Genomic DNA, 20,639 nt, shown 5'->3' with positions numbered 1-20,639 from the left:
GATGAGACTTATTAACATTAGACAGTTTGCGACAAGAGAAGGCACTGCTTTTCCATATCCCCAGGTAGGACAAATTACATGTTTTTAGGAAACTTCTGTATTATGTGTCTTTAGTAAAGATCATTTTCTCTTATATTTGACAGTATATATATATATATATATAGAGAGAGAGAGAGAGAGAGAGACTTTTGGAGATAGATCAGCAAACTTAATATGCTATTCATCTCTATTAAGTTGCTGTCTTTCCTCAGATAGGAAGCATACTTATTTGTATGCAGTTTCTCCCTTCTGGGATGTCTTGTGCCAACTGCACCCAACTGATGCCCATAAAAGAAAAAATGTACGTCTGAGGTTGTTGGTTCTCTCATGACTGAGATCTGACTAATATACCAATGGGGATTTTTCCTTTGTATGTAATGTGCTATATTTTTTTGTCTTCAGGAGAATTTCTAATCATCCAGGATAGTTAACTTGTTGACCATTAGCAACTGGAGATACTGGTTTTGAAAGGTTTTATGCTGCTGGATTAAGCTGAGACATAATATGTTGCATTTTCTAGGTTTAAAATGTATCCCTATCTGTATACAATAAAATACAGAAAACATACATTGCTTGATGATGTGAATCAGACATGACTTATGATATGATGCGTCATGTGTAGGAGGGTTCTTCAAAATACCTTTCTACGGAGAAATACTTAAAATAATATATTAACCAAACCAATAATATCCTTAGTGCCATAAGCTACATCATAAAACATTCAGGAAGGAGGGAGCTACCATCACATGAAACTGCATAAAATAATTATATACATTTAATGTATCAACTAGCTAATAGTTGACAATTGTGAGTACAATAATGCAGACATTATGCCCAAAATACAGTTGCCAGAAGCCAGTTGCAAAGTGTTAAGTGTGTATAATTACAGAACACTGTCAGTATTGTAACCAGCTCAATACTGAAGCCTACCAGGCCCTAATCTAATGAAGACACATATAATAGAGCAGAGCTAGGCAGATGTCCATCTTGCTGAGGAGGGTTCATAAATAAAGCAGAGCTGTTCATCTCCTAGTTCTGCTCTGATTTGAGGAGTGTCAACCTCACCAAAAGCAGATTTTTATTTGCAATCTAGCTACCAGATTCAAAGAGTAACAAGGATAGCATTTTCAAGTGAATAATTTTTAATGAAATGTCTGCAGGGAAGACATTTTTAGCGTCGGAGACATTTACAGCCAAGTGTCCTCCATCAAACTGGTTCTTTACACACAAACAAAAATTACATTGCATTGACTTATAAAGTGCCAGTAGATACAGAAGTGACATTAGAGGCAGAGAAAATATTTAACAATGATGTTAAAATTGACAATATATGGAATAAACCCCAATATTATCACCTTAATTTATACTAGTAGTGAAGGAGGAGGGGTCCCTGCCCATGCACACTTACAATATTTTAGGAGGCTGAGATGGGAGGAGGGGGACTGCTTGGATGGGTATGATTTTATTGTAGCAGGCGTGGTGTGAGGGAATAGAAGGTGGGGAGGATGAATGGTTTATTTAGGATGCAGGATGAAGGTATCAGGAAAGTAGGTTGTATGCATTTCTGAATAGGTGGATTTTTAGCGATCAGATAATATATTCAACACAGGTAAAATCCTGATATGTAAATGAGAAAAAGTGAAAATGCTAGAAACAAACTGTCCTATTTGAGTACAGTATGAGCTACTAGCTTATCTTTTTAGCTGGTCAGCCTATTGATAAATGTCGCATTGGGCCAGTCCTGCTTAAACAAACTGGACAGGCTTAACATGAATAATTTAGCTGCACATGCTTCTGCTCATGCTAGTATACCCAAAAATCTTGACCTTGAGTCTGACTGGAAGCTTCATGCACTTTGTTCATTGTATTTCTATGCAGTGAATGCATATTGGATAAGTCTGGAATGTATAAACTGGAAGTGTTGTCCACCAAGTACCATTTAAATGAGATTCAACCGAAGTTGCAAACAATCCCTAACCTCAAGTTTAATTGCATTCCACTATCAGAATTGGCGAGGATTGGCATTGTAGACAAAGATAGGCAACTACAGTCAATCCAGATACTCTTAACTGAAATTTTTAACAACATAGAAGAACCATTTGGCCCATCAAGTCTACTGCCCTCTCAGTAAATTAAGAGTTTCTTACATTATATCTAAACCTCTGACCCTCTAGTTTGCAACTTCTTGTTGCAATGTTTGAAATAAACATCCCTCCTGTACTTTGTTAAATCCCTTTAAGCAGGGCCGGCCGAAGACTTAACGCCGCCTGGGTCGAAGTTTAAAATGCTGACCCCCCCCCCGCCGACGCTAGGGGGGGGGGTTTGGCTCGGCGGCATTTTAAACTTCGCCGACGCCATAATCTACCCCCCCCCGGTACTTACCTTTAAACAGTCCTGCGGCGAGTCTCCCTGCTCTGCCACGGTGCCGGCTTGTAATGCTGAGCGCCGGAAATTGACGTCACTTCCGGCGCTCTGCATTACAAGCCGGCACCGAGACCGAACAGGGAGACTCACCGCAGAGGAGACTGAGAGAGGGGCGCCGAGCGGGTAAGCGAAAACCACTCGGTGCCCCTCTCTCTCTCCTCCGCTTCAAAAAACCCCCCCAAAAAAAGCGCTTGGGGCGGCAAAGTGCCGCCCCTTCTAAAGTGCCGCCTGGGGCAATTGCCCCAGTCTGCCCCATTATAGGGCCGGCCCTGCCTTTAAGTATTCAAATGTTTCTATCATATCTCTTCTTTTGCCTATTAACTCCTAGCTACACATATTGAGATGCTGGTAGTTTTATCCTGCAAATTGTTTACCACTTTAGTAGCCTTTCTCTAAACTCTTTCTAGAGATGAACGTGTCCAGAATTGTGTAATATTTTAGTCTAACCAGAGACCTGTAAAGTAGCAGCTATAATTCCAGGGCAGCTGGATTGCCAGAGGTTTTTAAATATTTTTTTGTTATTCTATTATTATTGATTGATTTAATTGTTCAGACAAGTCAAAAACAGAAAGTTTAGATGAATAGGGGTATATTTACTAACCCCAATTTTTTTTTTCTTTATTTCTTTCTTTACTTCTACAGCATACAAATCGTTGATATAAAAAGGAATTAGAACAGTTTAATGGCAGGTATGCTGTTACAGCAAACAAAGCAGAACCTATTTTATGGCCTTAGTCAATTTAATGGACTTTGACTTTCTAAAAGATTCTAATGAATGTAATTCTCAATTCTTAAAGCAATATAATTTTGTTAATCTGTAACAGCGAGGGAATACGTGGATGCTTCCAAGCTGTTGATAGTTTAATAATATGCAGATATCACATTGCTTTCACTGTCATTACTTGCAATTTGTTATTTAATACGCATGTGGCCTTTTATTTAGTTGCACTAACAAAAAAAGTGGTTAAAAAACATCAATATATATATGATTATAACTATATCGCCAAAACAAAAAATGTATCAACTGTACAGCCTGCTCAGTGTTTACGCACTACTGAGGAACACCTGCACAGGCCATTGTTCAACCGAAGTTTGAATGTAATTAAAAACAACCAAACGGATTTTATTTCAAAATTGTAAAAGCCAAGCTTTGAACTAAAGTATCTAGTGCCCTACCAGAACTATGTTCAGCCACCCAATTTAGGGCTGGCCCTGTTTCAACACATTTAGACGGCTCTCACATACATATCCCAAACCGGACAGATGGACTGACTAACTGCTCTGTCACATCACTCACAAAACTCTTTTTATAAGATTTGGAGCCCATGGCTATGCAATACACAATTGGACACCTGAGCTGTAACCTATGACATTTAAATGAGTTTATAACCCCCACCTGAAGGCGGTAATCGTATCCTTTGTTTTCTCTTTCTTTTCTCCTCTCGTCTTCTCCATTCCTCTTTTCTGACTTATAAATGTACTCGCTAACATACCATTTGAACTGTTTACATATAAATGGTCGTCTGTATTGTCTAGTTAGACTTTCAGTGTTACTGTATAATTTTTCACCCTTCTTATACGATTTGTGGAAAGTCACAAGAGACGTTTAATATTCTTTCTTTTTTTACGATTTATGCAATTCCACTTTTAGCGATGTATAGACTAATTTTGAGAGTTCTTACCTCACAGGATTTTTTTTTACCCATGCTTAAAAAATGTAACTCTGATTGAGGTGACTTTGATATGTAATGTGTATGTAGCTTATATATGATATGTACTGTGTATGTAACTTACATATAAGTCTTTAAGTAGAGAATTTATTTTTATACTAAATAACTTTTTAGCAGTGAGCATGTTTTTAAACTTTTTTAAAATTGTTAAAATTCTGCCACATCATAGAGACGTTGTTAGTTTCTTTATAATGTTGTTTAAAATCCACTAGTAGAACACATCAGGAACAGCACATTTGTGAAAAACCTACGGCTTTGAATATTTTGTTCTTTACTGCGCTTAGTATGATGACCTTTTCATGGAAAAGAGCAGCAATGACATTTAAATATTCCTTTTGTTATGAGAACATTTCATTATATTGATAACTGTTTAAGAAGTATAACTCTTAACTATGCAGCCAGCAAGGGGCTGTTAGATAAATCCTAAAAGGAAACAAAAGAAGAAATACCGTATTGGCTCGGATATAGGCCGCCCCCGTATATAGGCCGCACCCTAAAAGTTTGGTGCTTTTTTAAAGAAAAAGTTTTTTTTCTTTAAAAAAGCACCAAAAAAAACATGCTACCACTGTCCTCCCCCCCGAGATACGCTGCCACTGTCCTCCCTCCCCGAGATACGCTGCCACTGTCCTCCCTCCCCGCGATACGCTGCCGCTGTCCTCCCTCCCCGCGATACGCTGCCGCTGTCCTCCCTCCCCGCGATCCGCTGCGCTCCCTCCCCGAGATCCGCTGCCCTCCCTCCACGAGATCCGCTGCCCTCCCTCCACGAGATCCGCTGCCCTCCCTCCCCGAGATCCGCTGCCCTCCCTCCCCGAGATCCGCTGCCCTCCCTCCCCGAGATCCGCTGCCCTCCCTCCCCGAGATCCGCTGCCGCTGTCCTCCCTCCCCGCGATACGCTGCCGCTGTCCTCCCTCCCCGAGATCCGCTGCCCTCCCTCCCCGCGATACGCTGCCGCCCCTCCCCGCGATACGCTGCCGCCCCTCCCCGCGATACGCTGCCGCTGTCCTCCCTCCCCGCGATACGCTGCCGCTGTCCTCCTCTGCCCCCCCTCCTCGACTTACCGGAGCAGACTCCCGGGTGTCTTCAGGGCCGGCGAGGGACATCTACGCAATACGCGTATGCAACTTCCGGTACCGTTACCGGAAGTTGCATTTGCGTATTGCGTAAATGTCTCCCGCCGGCCCCGCAAGACACCCGGGAGTCTGCTCCGGTAAGTCGGGGGTGGGCAGAGGTAAAACGCTTAGATAACCTCCCGTGCCGGCACCCCCCCCCGTGGGAAGTGCTGGCAGGGGAGGCTGTCTGAGCGTATCGGGGAGAAGGATGCAGGTCCCCTGCACCGCTGCGGGGGATCTGTATCCTAACCCCGCTGCCTGCCCGGCGCCCGGGACTGCATGTCCCGGGCGTCGGGCGCTAGACCCCGAATATAGGCCGCACCCCCACTTTAAAAACTTAAAGTGGGGGAAAAAAGTGCCGCCTATATTCGAGCCAATACGGTATATGTGGGAGGGTTAGTAAAATAATTATCAGGGGCAATAATATTCACCTCCTGTCTTTTAATAAAATGTTGACTATGTCACAGTGTTAGCAAGATCTTCAAACTAGATTGCATATTATGCAAAATACATATAACATCACAGAAGTAGAGACATGAGGGATTGGTTCCTAAATGTTGATTCAGAAGACCGGTCGACTGCCCTAAGGATATCGTGTAATCTTCACCCAGAAAGGGAAGCTTTAGACGCCATAGCACTGTTGACAGAATGACATTTATAAAGAGATGCCAATTCCTGCTAACTCAATGATCCAACAAACCCATCTAGTATCGAGTAGGAGATGACATCAGAAAATGTGGTTTACAAAAGGATATGATATTATTTGCGTCTATGGGAAACAGTAAAGAAAGAATATGCATAATATTCGCCTCCTGTCTTTAGTAAAACCATCCATTTCTTCCTTACCATTGATTTTAAAGTTTACAATTAACAACAATAATAATAACGATAATGATGATAATAATAATAATAATAATATGCGGTTTCTTTGTCTTTACAGATGTCATGTCCTGGAAAATGTCCTGGATTCATTCCTTGCTCATTTCTTTCCTGATAGGAGCCGGTATTATATTATTTATTAATATGGCTGGTTTATTTATCATATTTGTTAGGATGACCACATTGGCTATTTTTTTAAGAACACGTTTAGATTTCACATGTTGCTGCCCATATCACTTAATGTGTTGAGTACCTTTTCTGACTTTATACATTGTGTATACAGAGGTGAATTGTGGTACTGAATAAACTTTTAAGTCAGGGTGAGATAGTTAATCCATGTGGCCACAACATTACTCAGATGTTACCATTTTATAGTGACCTCTGGCAACCCATGTGATTTGAACGTCAAATTGTCCCACACCTGCTGTAGGTCCGGTAGTTGCTTTATTCTGATATTTAATCTTTAAGGAGTTTCTCTATGCCACACAGTTTGCAATAAACAGTGAAAAGAGTGAAAAGTTAGTGTTAAGACACCTGAACCATTAGGTTACCATGACTGCTCATATAGAATTTTGTGAAAAAGGAGCAGACATCCACAGAGAAAGAGAGGCAATGCATTAGTCTGTTTTAGAAAGAGCTTCGCGAGTTTGTCTTTGTTAAACAGGTCAAGGCTCCTTTGGTCATTCATTTATGCTCTTGGAGTATAAATCATGCCTTGAACGCATAAAGATTGAGCTGTTCCATTACCTGTTAGTATCTCATTCAAATGCAAAGATAGGTGTCTCTGAGGCTATGCTAGTGTCTCATTTAAACAAAGATAAAACTTGAATTTTGTGTCAGATATTTATGATATTTGATAATTTAGCCAAGTGTTCCATTGATTCTGTCTGTAGTTTAGTGGATAATGCCTTAAAATATAACTTTTTTCAGTTTCATGTAACATGCGCCCACAATTTGCTGCAAACATGACTGTTGCAACTGTACCCGAAGACAGACTTGTGGGTAAGTATGGCATTTTATTGTCCTCTAAAAGTTATGCTTTCCCTTCCATGTGTTTCCATATTTCAATAGAACTTGGGATAAGGGAACATAAATATTAATCAAAGTGAATTAAAAGTTACATTTCCAAATGGGAAGAGTAAAGGTTAAAAAGTACCCTTTGAATAACAGTATATTGTACTATTTTGTGTTCTCTATATCCATTCCCGTATGCTATTAATATTGTTGATTAAACATTGTATGCAAGATCATTAATATTAGAACATTGGGTATCAGGAGGCCCATCACTCACCTTAGCTGCTATCATCCCCTTGTGGACCCATCTCTTCACCCCAGATTGAACGTTTGCATGCATGTTAAATAAAGACCTAAAAAGGATAATTGTTTGTGTGTTCTTAGTCAAGGCAGACTGTATTTACCACTTGGATGAAGACTAATCAATTTTAATTACCAATATATGTAGAAATCCAGGTCATTCCCAAGGGTTGACATACTTTTTCTTGCAATTGTATATGTTGGTGCATTCTCATTTGAAGGTCCAGTCTAGACTAGGTGTCTGCCAACAACTGCTGGTGGTCATTGAATTTCTTTGTCCTCATTAGGAGAACCAATATTCTGGATTTTTGCAACAGACCCTGACAATGATAAACTAATTTATGGCATAGGAGGAAGAGACTCGTATTACTTTAAAGTTAATCCAGATACTGGGGAAGTCCATCTTGCAATCTCCTTGGATTATGAGGTAGGCAACAGGCACCCTGGCAAACTCAATGGTTTGGGGCAAAGTGTCAAAATGTGGAGCTATTAGCAAAAACATACTTTTGGTTTCCACAGTGACCACTCCACATTTAACATAATGCAGATTTTCTCTTAATAAATTTCACCCATTATTAGTTTTATTTATACAGCAACAACAGTTTATGCAGCAATGACAAAACTAGAATTGACAGACAAAGAAATAAAGGATATATTAGGTCATCAGGGCCCTGCTCACAAGCTTACCAACGTCAGAAGGTGATCTTGGATGAGAAGAACTCTGCATGACTTGTTTTGGTTGAAGTAAATAGTTTGTTCCTGAGAAAACTCGATTGGAGCCTGTATTCCAAACTTTCTCGGACAACTGATAAAACACGCTATGCTATATCATGAGAAAATCCCACACCCCAAAATTATAAGGGTGTTTTAGCAGTCCAACATTTTTCCCCAAATAAATGATACTGTTCCACAATATGAAAATATGTGGGAACCATGGATATATGTTTTTGGTCTATAAATTACTATCATAAACTTCTACGTTCATTACAGTTCACACATACTCATTCCTCTGCATTTCTTTCCCTGTTTATCCTGATTTTATATATTATTTCTGTATAACTATGTAGAGCTTACAATAACCACTTAACAGTGTTGTACTGTGCTTTTTCACACAAATCAAATGTACTTCTAGTATCTCTTTACTAGATCAAATTCTTTTTTATTTAACTAAGACTTAAATGGTTTACTCAACACAGTAGACAGCCATAATGCACAGACATAGGATATTTCCCACCTTGTTATTCTGCCATGTATAGTTAATATATGTGTATTACACTGTTGTTTCAGAGTAAACCCAGTCTTGAGATAGACATCATTGTTCAAGATAAGGAGCAAATACCAGTAAGTATCTTCATTGTCATTGGCTACCATACATTGGTTCATTCTATAGTATAGAGAGGGAGCAGGATGACTTCAAAAACAATTTATACTCTTTCAGGACTTGTTTACTAGAAAGGTGTCCATTAGCAGCTACTGAGCGCCTTTTTACATTGGGTACAGTCATAAACTTGAACCTTTCATTCCCATATTTTCATAGTCAAATAGTGATAAAAGTCTCAAAAAGGATCGCACGATATCACCCTCTTTCAATTACCACAATCAAACATGATGTAAAGGTAATCCCCAAATTCTTCACTGTTCCTGATAACAGGCGATTTTAATGTATAATTCTTCGGATAATTGTGAACTAACAATAGCCAGAGAGCTGTACATTGATGACACTTACACATAAGTAATTCTCTAATTTTGCTTTAAATACAATGTTTTTCCACTAAGATTTATGTTTCTGTGCATTTTTCTCTATAGTTTCGTCAGCTGATGACAATAATTGTAAAGGATTGCAATGATAATGACCCGGTATTCCTAAACACTCCCTATTTTGCTCAACTCCTAGAGGTAAGCTTTCATCTAATGTTTAAATAGATGGTACACATTTGTAAAGTTGGGCAAACCGATGGCACATCACGAGCCCTAATAGGAGCAGGGGTTTGAGCCATCTTACCTGCGGCCTGCCCAGATGTTGGGCTTAAATGCAACTTGATCCAACACTAACTTACCCTGCTATACAATCCTGGCATACCCAAAATATCTGGGTACCTCTTAAAGACACAACATCAGCACAGTTAGGCTTTAAAAAAAACCCCAAGGCTCATAGTGGTTCAAGTGTTAAACATAATAGCTCTGTCTCCCCAACCACCTGGAGGTCGGGCATTTGTATGAAAGCTATTTAAACCAGTAGGTTTCATCTTTGCCTGCTATAGGGTCTCCTTGCAGTTTCTCTGGGCTTTTGTGATAGTTTTGTGTATTCAATTGTATTTTGACCTCCAGTTTGCCTTGCACAGAAGATCCTCTTCCTGTGGTTTTGCCAGCCTGTTCAAATATACTTTTATACTTATATTTAACTTTCCAGGATAGCATTCCCTTAGCATTGAATTCCCTTATTATTAGCAATTATTTTTATGCTCTACAGAACAACACAGTGGGGTCCATTGTCTATACTGTTGTGGCTGAAGACTATGATAACGACAGACTTGTGACCCCAACATATAGCATTGATGAGGTAAGAGTGTGATGGAATGAATGCAAATGAATGATAATCTATATGCACTAAAACAGCCAGACTACGCGATGTTAATAATTAGAGTTTTGAATAAAAAGAACATCATAAAATAGTAATAATGAATAATAATCTTATGGAACGGCTAAGATTTCCAATTTTAATTATAAAAAAAAGCGGTAGCCATATTACTGATATATTATTGTTAATGGCCAGTGTTGAGGTGACAAGTGCTCAAGACGCATCAGCTTAGTGTTATATTCTTTATTTAATATAACAAATTGTTTGTTAAAAAAAAGATGGAGATGGCATCTGCAAATGTTATCAATCCCATGCATCATATAATTCCTGGTAATCTTAAAATACATATCCCTACAATAAAGCTAAGATTGGGGAGAGTATTATAACCTCATTATAAAATTCCTCCAACTCTTTTCCTTCCTCTACCAACAGAGCACACACACCCAGCAAAACTAACATTTAAAGTGTATTTGAATCGCCACTTTTATTATTGGTAAAACATTTTGGTTTTGTCACCCCGTAGTCAAAAATTGCAAAATTACTAACAACCACATTGGCTGTCACTGTGAGAAGGTTGGGTTTGAACTAATCTGGTCAACACAAACTATACACTGATGTACCTAAACAAATGCCCTGTGTATTTACATATACCAAATACTGAAACGTGGATTCGGTGAAACCATATACTGTTTTTTATAATCAGTTGTTTATAATATCAATAATGTTGTACTCGTTAATGCAGCATTCTAATAGTATTTCTAAGATTTTATGTATGTATAAACTTAACTTTGACTTTTCCCTCTAGGTTATACCAAATGATTTCCAGCATCTTTTTTATATATTAGCCAATGGAAGTATTGTACTCAATGGCTCCTTAAACTACAACAATAGGAGCACCTTCTACCGGCTTTTGGTCAATGCTACGGTAAGCTTGGTGAAGCACCTATACATTATCAGAATTATGACATAATTGCGACAGTATGATTGGTGTCATTTGTTAGCCATTCTAATATGTGGGGTCTTTCCATTTTTATAAATGCTCGATTAAAAGACGACCCCACAAAATTTGAATATTAGTTTCGGAAAAAAAGAAAAAGCCTGAATATAAGACTACCCTATGAGAAAAAAGTTTTACTAGTAAATATTAATTCACAAGTAAACTATTTATTCATATTTAATAAAAACTATGATTGAGAAAAATGCATTTTTTGTTTTTATTTCCTTTTATTTACCAACCTGCCCCCAGTTATGCACATCTGCCCCCCCAGAAATGCCTTATACCCCTTATATGCCACTCTGCCCCCCTATATGCCACTCTTACACCCTGATATGCAACCCCGCCCCAGATATGCCTTATACCCCCTATATGCCACTCTACCTCCCAGATTTGCCTTTTAACCCCCTATTTGCCACCCTGCCCCCCAGATATGCCTTATACCCCCTATTTGTCACTCTTCCCCCAGATATGCCTTATACTCCCTGCTTGCCACTCTGCCCCCCAGATATGCCTTATACACACCCAATATATGCCACTCTGCCTCCCTGATATTCCTTTTAACCCCCTATATGCCACTCTGCCTCCCTGACATTCTTTTAACCCCCTAATGCCGATTTGCCTCCCTGATATTCCTTTTAACCACCTAAATGCCACTCTGCCTCCAGAAAGCCCTTATACCCCCCATATGCCACTCTTACCCTCCCCGACTTACCAGTGCATCCCTAGACTTGTCCCCCTGTGCTTCAGATTCCTTGGTGTCTAGTGGGGGCAGCCGGTGGACATCTGCGCGATGTGCGTAGAAAACCTCCAATTGCCACTAGTTCTGCCGGGGCTTCATTGTCCAGGGGATATTAAGACAATTTCAAACAAATGCAACATAGGGAAGTGACAATCTACTTGTATTGGCCTAATATAATGATCTCCAACAGAAATATCACATCGCACCCTACAATTTGTCTTCCTTTTTATTAAAACAATATTAAAACCTTGATGGGGACTTTACGTATGCAAAAGCATATTATGTTTGGGGAACCTTTTTATGCTGTACATGCTTAATGCAGAAGCAATGGACTCTGTTCCCTAACACTACACAAAAATAGTAAAATAGTATTACATTTGAAAGGATAGACATTCTTAAATGAATGAATAAACTATTTTATTTCTATAACCTCAACAGGTTTGCTTCTTGCTTTACAAGTAAAGTACATTAACTGTGTACTGGTTTAATATTGACAATTAAAATATTTGTTTATAGAAATATACAAGTTTCAGTGAATGATGGGTTTATGTCAGTGTTTGGTGAGGGTTTTGTTTCTGGGAATTACATATTTTTCATATCAGGATAAGAATTGCTCTTTAATGTAGGAAATCTTGTGGTGTTTACCTCCAAAAAAACCTTTTTTTTAAGGGACAACATAGCAATTCTAATTCAAGGGCTAAATTGAGTCTTTTTGAGGGAATTGTTTAATCTTAGCTTTTGAGTTGTAGTATGACAATAATTTGCTCATATGGAACAATTCTTTACAACTTTTTTTTCCATTTTTTTAAAATACAGGACAGAGGAGGACCTCTGAGGGATGAAATTATTTACCGCAGCAGTATAACATATGTATCTCTGGATATTGTGGATTTACCTGACATGGATCCACAATTTATTAATGCACCGTACACAGTATCAATCTTAGAGAATACAGCAATTGTAAGTAACACAATACACTTCAAATGTATTCGTTTTGATTATATCCCATCATTTGTTTATTTTCTAAAAATTATATTGATACCTATAAGGATTTAATAAAAGTAATCTTCATTGTTTTGTTAATTATACATTAGAGTGGAAGTCCCATAGTAAAATAAGGCATTTTATCTGATCATTACATGTACTGTTATGGATAAGCAGATTTTGTGTCATACTCTTCCAATAAATTTCCACCTGGAAGCTGCCGTTGTAGGCAGTCGTGTAATATTTGGGTGACATTCTCCTAAGAAGGGCTACACTGAGCTAATTATTACAGCAATGCTGGTGAAGTCATGTTAATATAATGGTGTTCTACATAGGAAGTAATGTATATAAATGGATTATGCCTGCTAACTACTTCCCATTTAGCACTTCCAGACTGTCTACCATTTAACCTTGCTAAATATGGCCCTGTGTATGAAGTTTGAATAATCTGCATCCTACTAGCTGATTTCGGCAAGCTAGGGTGATGTTTTATCACACAGGGGATATAATAAAAGCTCCAGTCATACAAACTGGATAGAGGGAAAATGGGTGCATTATTCAATAATATAGTTTAGCTACTAGGTAACATAGCTAGAAATTGTTGCTTATGTGGTCCCATATTTGAGGTTTCAGTAGAGCTCTGTTGGCCCTTTAAACTGCCTATGGTAGATTGAGAATAACAAACTCAGGATTCAGAATTTCAGAGTTTTTAATGGATCATGTAGATTTTAATTGCACAGCCCACTAGATGTATACGAGGTTAGTTTGTTAATGACCTGAATTAAAAGTTGCCAAATTATTATACACCAACAATATGTGTGGAAGTCAATACTATAATGTGTAAAGTTACTTATGTGACTGAAGAGAAGGTATGAGAAAATGTGAGAAACCTTTTTATCGGTATTAGCTGTTACCTAACTATAACGCTGTTCCCTTCCTCAGAATAAACATATCCTGACAGTCTCTGCTGTTGATGGTGACAAGGGAATTAATGATGAGATACTGTTTTTTATTACCCGTAAGTATGCAGCAATGAGAACAGTACTGGTTGAAAGGTAGGTGCAGGGCCGGATCAGGAATGAACAGCAGCCCTGTAATTATTTGGACATGAGCCCCGTATATTTTATCACATGGTCAAGCTATTGTGCCCACTCACCACACCCTTTATACATACCTATCTGAGTCACAAATAGCTATGAATTATTCTTCTTTAAGTTATATTAAATTGTTTCTTAATGATAACAGAATACTACATTATTATCAAAATCCCAGAAACCAAAGGCCCAAATAAGTACCTGGGGAACAGACCCATGTCCCACAGTGCCACCTTTGTCCCCAAACAGTTGAGTCCCTATGTCCCCCCAAATAGCTTGTCGGTGCCAACTTTGCCCTCAAACAGCTTGTCAGTGCCCCCAAACAGCATGTCTGTTCCAACTTTTTCCCTTGTTTGTGTATCTTTGCCCAAAGCAGCTTGTCTGTGCCCCCAAACAGACCACTTGTGCCATTTTTACCCCAAACAGCCTGCTTGTGCCACATTTGCCCCAAACAGCCTGCCTGTGCCATGTTTGCTTCCATACAGCCTGTCTGTACCATTTCTGCCCCCAAACAGCCATCCTGTGCCATCTTTACCCCCAAACACTTCCATGCTCACACAGACACTTACACATTTACATCCATGCTAACAGACACCTATACATTAATTCATGTAGCCATTCAATTACTCATTCATTCACTTATTGCATCCTCCTGCACCCATTTACCTCACCTGGAGCTTTCTCTGTGGCTCAGTGTGAGAGCAACATCTCTTTTATCACCCAGGTAAAACCGGAAGCAGCAAGGTTATGCAACGTGACCCCGCTGTATTCCTACTTCCCTCTAGACGGAAAAGGGGATGTTGTTTGCACATCATGCGGGTGCCACAATGGTCAGTTACGACCGTGGTTGCTACGCCACTGGAGCCCACATAAATAGCATTAGGCAGCCATCAGTGCAGCCCCAGTGCTGCTCCCGGTTTCCAGGTAGGCCAGTCCGGCCCTGTGTATGTGGGTATAATGAAAACCTCTAAGCAGAACCTTGGACAAGGTCACCCAGTGATATTGGTAGGGTTTTCACCTATGGCAGCACCCTTTTCCTCTTTAGTTGCATCACTATGTACTTGGTTGCTGCTGGGAACAAAAGGCCAATCGGGTACCAACATTTGACTGACAGCAAAAAACAGAAGTAACGGCTGATCTCTTGCTGCTTGTTGCTGACGATACTGTAGTCTGGCCACTTCTGTAGTCGAGGGAGGTGAATGCTTAGGCAGATAAAATTGATGACATGAAGTTTAGATCCATACTAAAAACTAGACAAAATTTTCATGTTATTTTTATTATCTTCATGTTACCAAACAACCACTACAAAGTAACAATAATGCAGATGGTGCTGTGTTGCATATGACAAATTACTAGTACAGAAGGAAATGGCGGCACTGGAGAGGGCAGGTATGTGAGCTACATGAACTGTGTCACACTGGAGAGAATATATAATGGATATGAGGAGGTAGATGGAATTGTTCTGAAGATGCAGAACTGAGATCAAGATTTTTGTGAAACTCTTTTTTCTGTGCAGATTCTTCAGAACCTGGCCTTTTTAACTTAAGTACCACCGGAGAAATATATGTATCAGGACCAATTGACCGGGAAGCTTTGGTAGAGAAAGATGAACAGGTTGTTTTGGAGGTGATGGTAAGTGTTTGAATACTTTGAGGCGATACAATAATATATCACTGTTTCTTGTAATTTATTTATGAATATGTGTATCATTTGTATGGTCTTTTAGGCATTTGGGATAAACTAAATATGGTAAATCAAGCTTCAAGATTATTTTCCATCATTTAGACACTCTCTCCAGCTCTATATCTCACCCTCCCATTTTTTCTCCTTCTCCCTATGCTCTCATCAAAACAAAATGTACCACACTCATATTTGCATTTTTTTTGTTTCTTTTTCTTGTGTTACTGAGAGTTTAATAATTAAAAATAAACTCTCTCCTGCAGGCCCAGGAAAGGGAGCTAAACATTAAAAATGAAAATGCAACCAGCACTACAACTGTTACGATACGCATCATAGATATAAATGATAATAAACCTCAGTTTTACAACTGTGAGATCGACAGTTGTGATTTCACCTCTGCTCTCTCAGACCACTTTACTGGAATGTTAGATGAACACTCTGCTGTCCGTGTACCAGTGGCTAATCTGACCATCGCTGCCAATGATCCTGACAAGGTATGCAACCATGTTTTAAGTAAGTTCCACCCTATGCCATGATTAAATGGTAAACACCAAACATGAGCAAGATGTATTTTCATTATACTTGAGACAACTTGTCATTATATTTAAAATATAATGGTAAAACCTTTTGTTAATGTCAAATGTAATTTCGTTCTTAAATATAAAAGACCAGATAAATAGCAGATAAAGTTTAAGTTCCCTCCCCATGTGCTTTTGTTAATGAAATAAGACATGACATCACAAATTACATCATTAATGACATATTGATGACAAAAAACATAACATCATTAATGGCACAGAAAGATGATTTAAAATAAATAAATAAATAAAGCGAAGAGCTCAACCTGCCACTTCTTTATGATGATTTTGGTGGGAATCCATCCAGAGGAATAAAAGTTCTCATAGTGCAAAATGGGAATAATTTTGTTTTTTTCTGCAGTTTGGTTGTCAGAAATGACTCAATGAATTTGTAAGAAATGTGCAGGGTCTAAAAGCATTTCCATTCTGACAATTGACTGCTGCATTCAAAACCTATGAGGAAAAAGCAAAAATCAATAGAACTTTCATTCAAAATTAAGCGAACCAAGCGACACCAGTTATGTACTGAATTATTTATTGTTTGTTTACAGTTAATTTTATTACACATGATGCCTGGTAGTTGTGTGTGAGTCATTAATACAACATTGTGCGAGATGATTTCTATTATCTCCTTCTGCAGGGTCAGCACGGGACCTTTCATTTATACCTTCGGGGGGTAGACGCTAACTACTTCTCAGTGTCTCCGGCACGCTTGATAAACTCTGGGCAAGTGCAGATTCTGGTCAGAAATCCAGAAGCTATTGACTACGAGAAGATCCACTTAATGGAAGTGGAGGTATTTGCTTGATTTATAATTTTTTACAAATAATAATTAAAAGACAAATCATATTCATCTCTCTAGCACTAAATACTACTCCCATTGTCACACAAGACCCACAAAAATAATTATTTAGTGGAGTTGAAACGTTGAGCTGTGGGTGCACTGCTACCTGCTGCCTGAGTAAGTATAGGCCGTGACATTTGGTTTGTTTGGAAGGGTTGCCAGGAGAAAGCCTGTTCTCTCTAAAAAGAACATGGCAGACTAGCTTAGGTTTGCAAAGTTGCATCTGAAGAAACCACAAGACTTTTGGAACAATGTCCATTGTACAGACGAAAGTGGAGATGGAAAACCAAGCACAGCATATCAGCACAAACACCTCATACCAACTGTCAAGCACAGCGGAGAAGCGTTTTTTTTGTACATAGTCCTATCTAATAACAAATTTGAAAACATTTGTGTTTTTTTCAGATTGTAGCCAATGACACAGGTAATTTGGAAAACTGCTGCTCCGTTGCCAGTGTGCGCATCAACATCTTAGATATAAATGACCACATACCTACATTTGCTAAGGCAACTTATGAACTTGAAGTACAAGAAAACTGCGCCGATGGCACCACCATTGCAACAATTACGGTATGTGCTTTGAAGTTGGAATAAGAATCACATGGCCTCATGTGATAATTTGCGGTTGTTTTCTATTTTTTTTTTCCTAATATATGTTTTATGAATTATTGCCAGGCAACAGATTTTGACTCTGGGTCTCTGGGACATATCACATACCAGCTGTTGCCAGAATCTATGTAAGTAACTAAATATATCAAGCAACTAAAGACATTTGGAAGCAGTTTTTCTATGACCAGACAAAGTACCTTTAGGTTCTTTAAACTCAGCGTTCCTTGTGCGTTTGTTGATGACTGTCTGTTGTATCTGCAATACAATGATCCTATCACAGTGTAGTATTGAACCAAACACTACACCTAATTACTTTTCTGCAGCTACTGAAACACAATATGTATTTTTTTACACAGCACCAGAGAACAACGCCTTTATAAACAGTCAATTTTCACAACTTAAAAAAAAGAGTTGAGCTAAAATGTTTTGCTTTTGTAAATAAACTATTGAAACAACTTACGCTATATGGACAAAGTATTGGGATGCCTAGCCCAAATCCTGAAAAACCAGTATCCTTCCTACACCAAAGTTTGCACTAGGCATTATGCATTCCATTAGGTAGCGTTCTCCTAGCATCCGCCAAACTTCAGACTTCGAGATGGTGAAGCTTGATTAATCACTCCAGAGAACACATTTTTACTGCTCCACCATTCCAGACAATGCTTGGGATTGCCCATAGTGATTCTCAGCTTGTGTGCAGCTGATCAGCTATGGAAACCAATTTCATGAAGCTCCTGACCCAATGGTTGTGCTGATGTTACTTCCAGAGACAGTTTGGAACTCTGTAGTAAGCGAAGCTACAGAGGACAGATCATTTTTACGCACTACGCTCGGCAGCCATGTTAGCAGCCATGTTAGTAATGGATGTGGCTGAAACATCTCTAATTCGACTTGTGCCTTCTGTTTCGTACGAATTGCAAATTTACTTAATTTAATCAATTTGGTGATTCATATGAAGCTTGTATGAGGCCAGCCCGCATGGGGGGCACAATGACAGTGCTTGCGTTGGCCATATTGCCCTCAGTTGGCGCTTTTGGTGACATCCTCTTCCCTGATTGGAGGATCGGGGAGTACGTCACCACAGGGCTGCCATTTTGGTGGATGTTGCCGGGTTATGTCCGCAGAGATGCAGAGGAAGAAAGAAGACACCAGATTAAGGATTGAAGATTGAAGATAGAATGGAGAAGAGAAGGGAGAAGATAGAAGGTGAAAACGCAGAAGAAGATAGGGAAGTGGTTGGCAGAAGCGAAAGTGGTTGGCAGAGAAGGTAGTAAAACATTTAGAGAGTGTGAGAGAGTGAATAAGGTGAATGTGGGCACTGGGCAATGAATTTTGTTCCTGAATTTTCAGCCAAACAAATGGGCAGGGATCTAAATTCATTGCATGAAAACGAATGGGCCAAAAATTAACCGGAAAATTTGTTGAATCATTTTTGGCCCATTTGCACGTCTACCTCTAATTCAATTGGGAGGGGTGTACTTTTGTCCTTAAAGGGAAATCCCACCACTTTTTTTTGTTACACACCACTTTAAAAATGAGTTCTCAACACTATTGTAATGCTTTCTGCTTCAAAATAGCTGTAGTTTTTAGGTGTGGTAGATGATTTGTATGTTCTGGCTTTGTTATCTTATCTAGACTTGCGGTGCCTTGTAGTAAACAATAGAATCCTTCAGTTTCAATCACCCAGTTGCACATTCAAATTGATGAAAGTCTATAGAGTAAAATAGTAAGTAAGTCTTTATTAGCATTGTCATAAGTAATCAGCACAGTGTGATGTTTGCCCAGGGAAAGTCATGCAAAATAGCCCATGACTATCCACAAATGAAAGCTTCTAGATCTGCAGATAAATAAAGTATATTACATTAAAATGAAATACAGTATTGTATTTTATGTTCAAAGAAAAATGTTTATTTTCCCATAGAACTTCCCCTTTAAGTCATGGGCCAAGCAACACTGTGTTCATTGCTACATAGAGCCACAAGGAGTATATGGTATTGAAGCAAATTTGTCATCTCAATCCCTATATGCACACCTCCAAATATTTCAAATGATTAAAGACAGGACACTTATACTAGGGGTAGAGATAGAGGTATTGGAATGGGCAGGTAATAATACTGTTTAAATGACTATGACCTACTGATCCTTTTATAAGACATTTACATTGGGAATCACAGTATAAAGCTTCCATGTTTGTTTTGGAATAGGATAACACTTTCTTACTGTATGATACAAATATACATTTTAGAAATGGACTTGACATGACATCTTTTTTTATTTCCCTTGAGACGTGAAAATTTTTATGTTGATCCTACTTCTGGACTAATAAGCGTGGTCAATGGGACTTTATTAGATCGAGAACGCCGCTCTGTATACTATGCAACATTGCAAGCACAGGATGGAGGGGATGCAAAGGGTACCACTCTACTTGAAATAACTATACTTGATATCAATGATGAGACCCCAACAGCAGCCGGGATATACAATATATTTACAAATGAGAACAGTAATGATATCAGCATCCAGATTGAGGTAAGAAGAAAGAGGACAAGGTCATAGTGCAAAGTACAATGTTTTCATATGTGTAACATTGCTATAAATTGACTTACATATGTGTTCTTCGTAGGCATATGATACAGATGAACCAAACACCAACAACAGCAAAATTGAGTTCCTCCTCATCCCTAGTGACCTGAGTGATAACTTCACCATTAATGTCACCACAGGGCTTATTACAAGTTTATTTCCTCTAGACCGAGAAGCTATTAACGAAACACAGAATGGTCGCATTGTTCTGACTGTGAAACTATATGACCTTGGCGAGCCTTCTCTGTCTTCTAATGTCAACGTGACCATCAATGTTGAGGTAAACAGTAATTGAAAGTGTATACGCTTCCTTTCACCCACACTGGGGCTATTATTTAAAATGCTTCATCTTCAAGGGTAGCATTGTATACAGTTAATTTGACTAGGCAACCAAGCTATCCTTTACATATTCCAGTTGCCAAAGCCTGCTTTGCCTCCTGATTACTCTGACCTCTGGC

The 20,639-nt window shown here is 38.9% G+C and overlaps 1 protein-coding gene across 1 annotated transcript in view; it reads left to right on the top strand.

Annotated features, from left to right (window-relative positions):
- The window catches only part of CDHR2 (cadherin related family member 2), a 35,243-nt gene continuing 14,604 nt past the window's right edge, over nt 1-20,639 (top strand). Inside the window, exons 1-17 of the mRNA XM_053462679.1 lie at nt 1-64; nt 6,243-6,305; nt 7,112-7,183; nt 7,783-7,922; nt 8,783-8,836; nt 9,302-9,391; nt 9,966-10,055; nt 10,879-10,998; nt 12,626-12,769; nt 13,736-13,811; nt 15,404-15,519; nt 15,831-16,061; nt 16,786-16,941; nt 17,395-17,559; nt 17,665-17,726; nt 19,884-20,127; nt 20,222-20,461. Coding sequence (XP_053318654.1) covers nt 6,248-6,305; nt 7,112-7,183; nt 7,783-7,922; nt 8,783-8,836; nt 9,302-9,391; nt 9,966-10,055; nt 10,879-10,998; nt 12,626-12,769; nt 13,736-13,811; nt 15,404-15,519; nt 15,831-16,061; nt 16,786-16,941; nt 17,395-17,559; nt 17,665-17,726; nt 19,884-20,127; nt 20,222-20,461 — 2,058 coding nt within the window. The 5' untranslated portion in view covers nt 1-64; nt 6,243-6,247. The remainder of the gene's footprint in view (nt 65-6,242; nt 6,306-7,111; nt 7,184-7,782; nt 7,923-8,782; nt 8,837-9,301; nt 9,392-9,965; nt 10,056-10,878; nt 10,999-12,625; nt 12,770-13,735; nt 13,812-15,403; nt 15,520-15,830; nt 16,062-16,785; nt 16,942-17,394; nt 17,560-17,664; nt 17,727-19,883; nt 20,128-20,221; nt 20,462-20,639) is intronic.

The sequence above is a fragment of the Spea bombifrons genome, chromosome 4, assembly GCF_027358695.1.
Source record: "Spea bombifrons isolate aSpeBom1 chromosome 4, aSpeBom1.2.pri, whole genome shotgun sequence".
Classification (NCBI taxonomy): Eukaryota; Metazoa; Chordata; class Amphibia; order Anura; family Pelobatidae; genus Spea; species Spea bombifrons.
The sequence above is the reverse complement of the archived record's forward strand: the minus strand, read 5'-3'. Positions and strand labels throughout refer to the sequence as shown.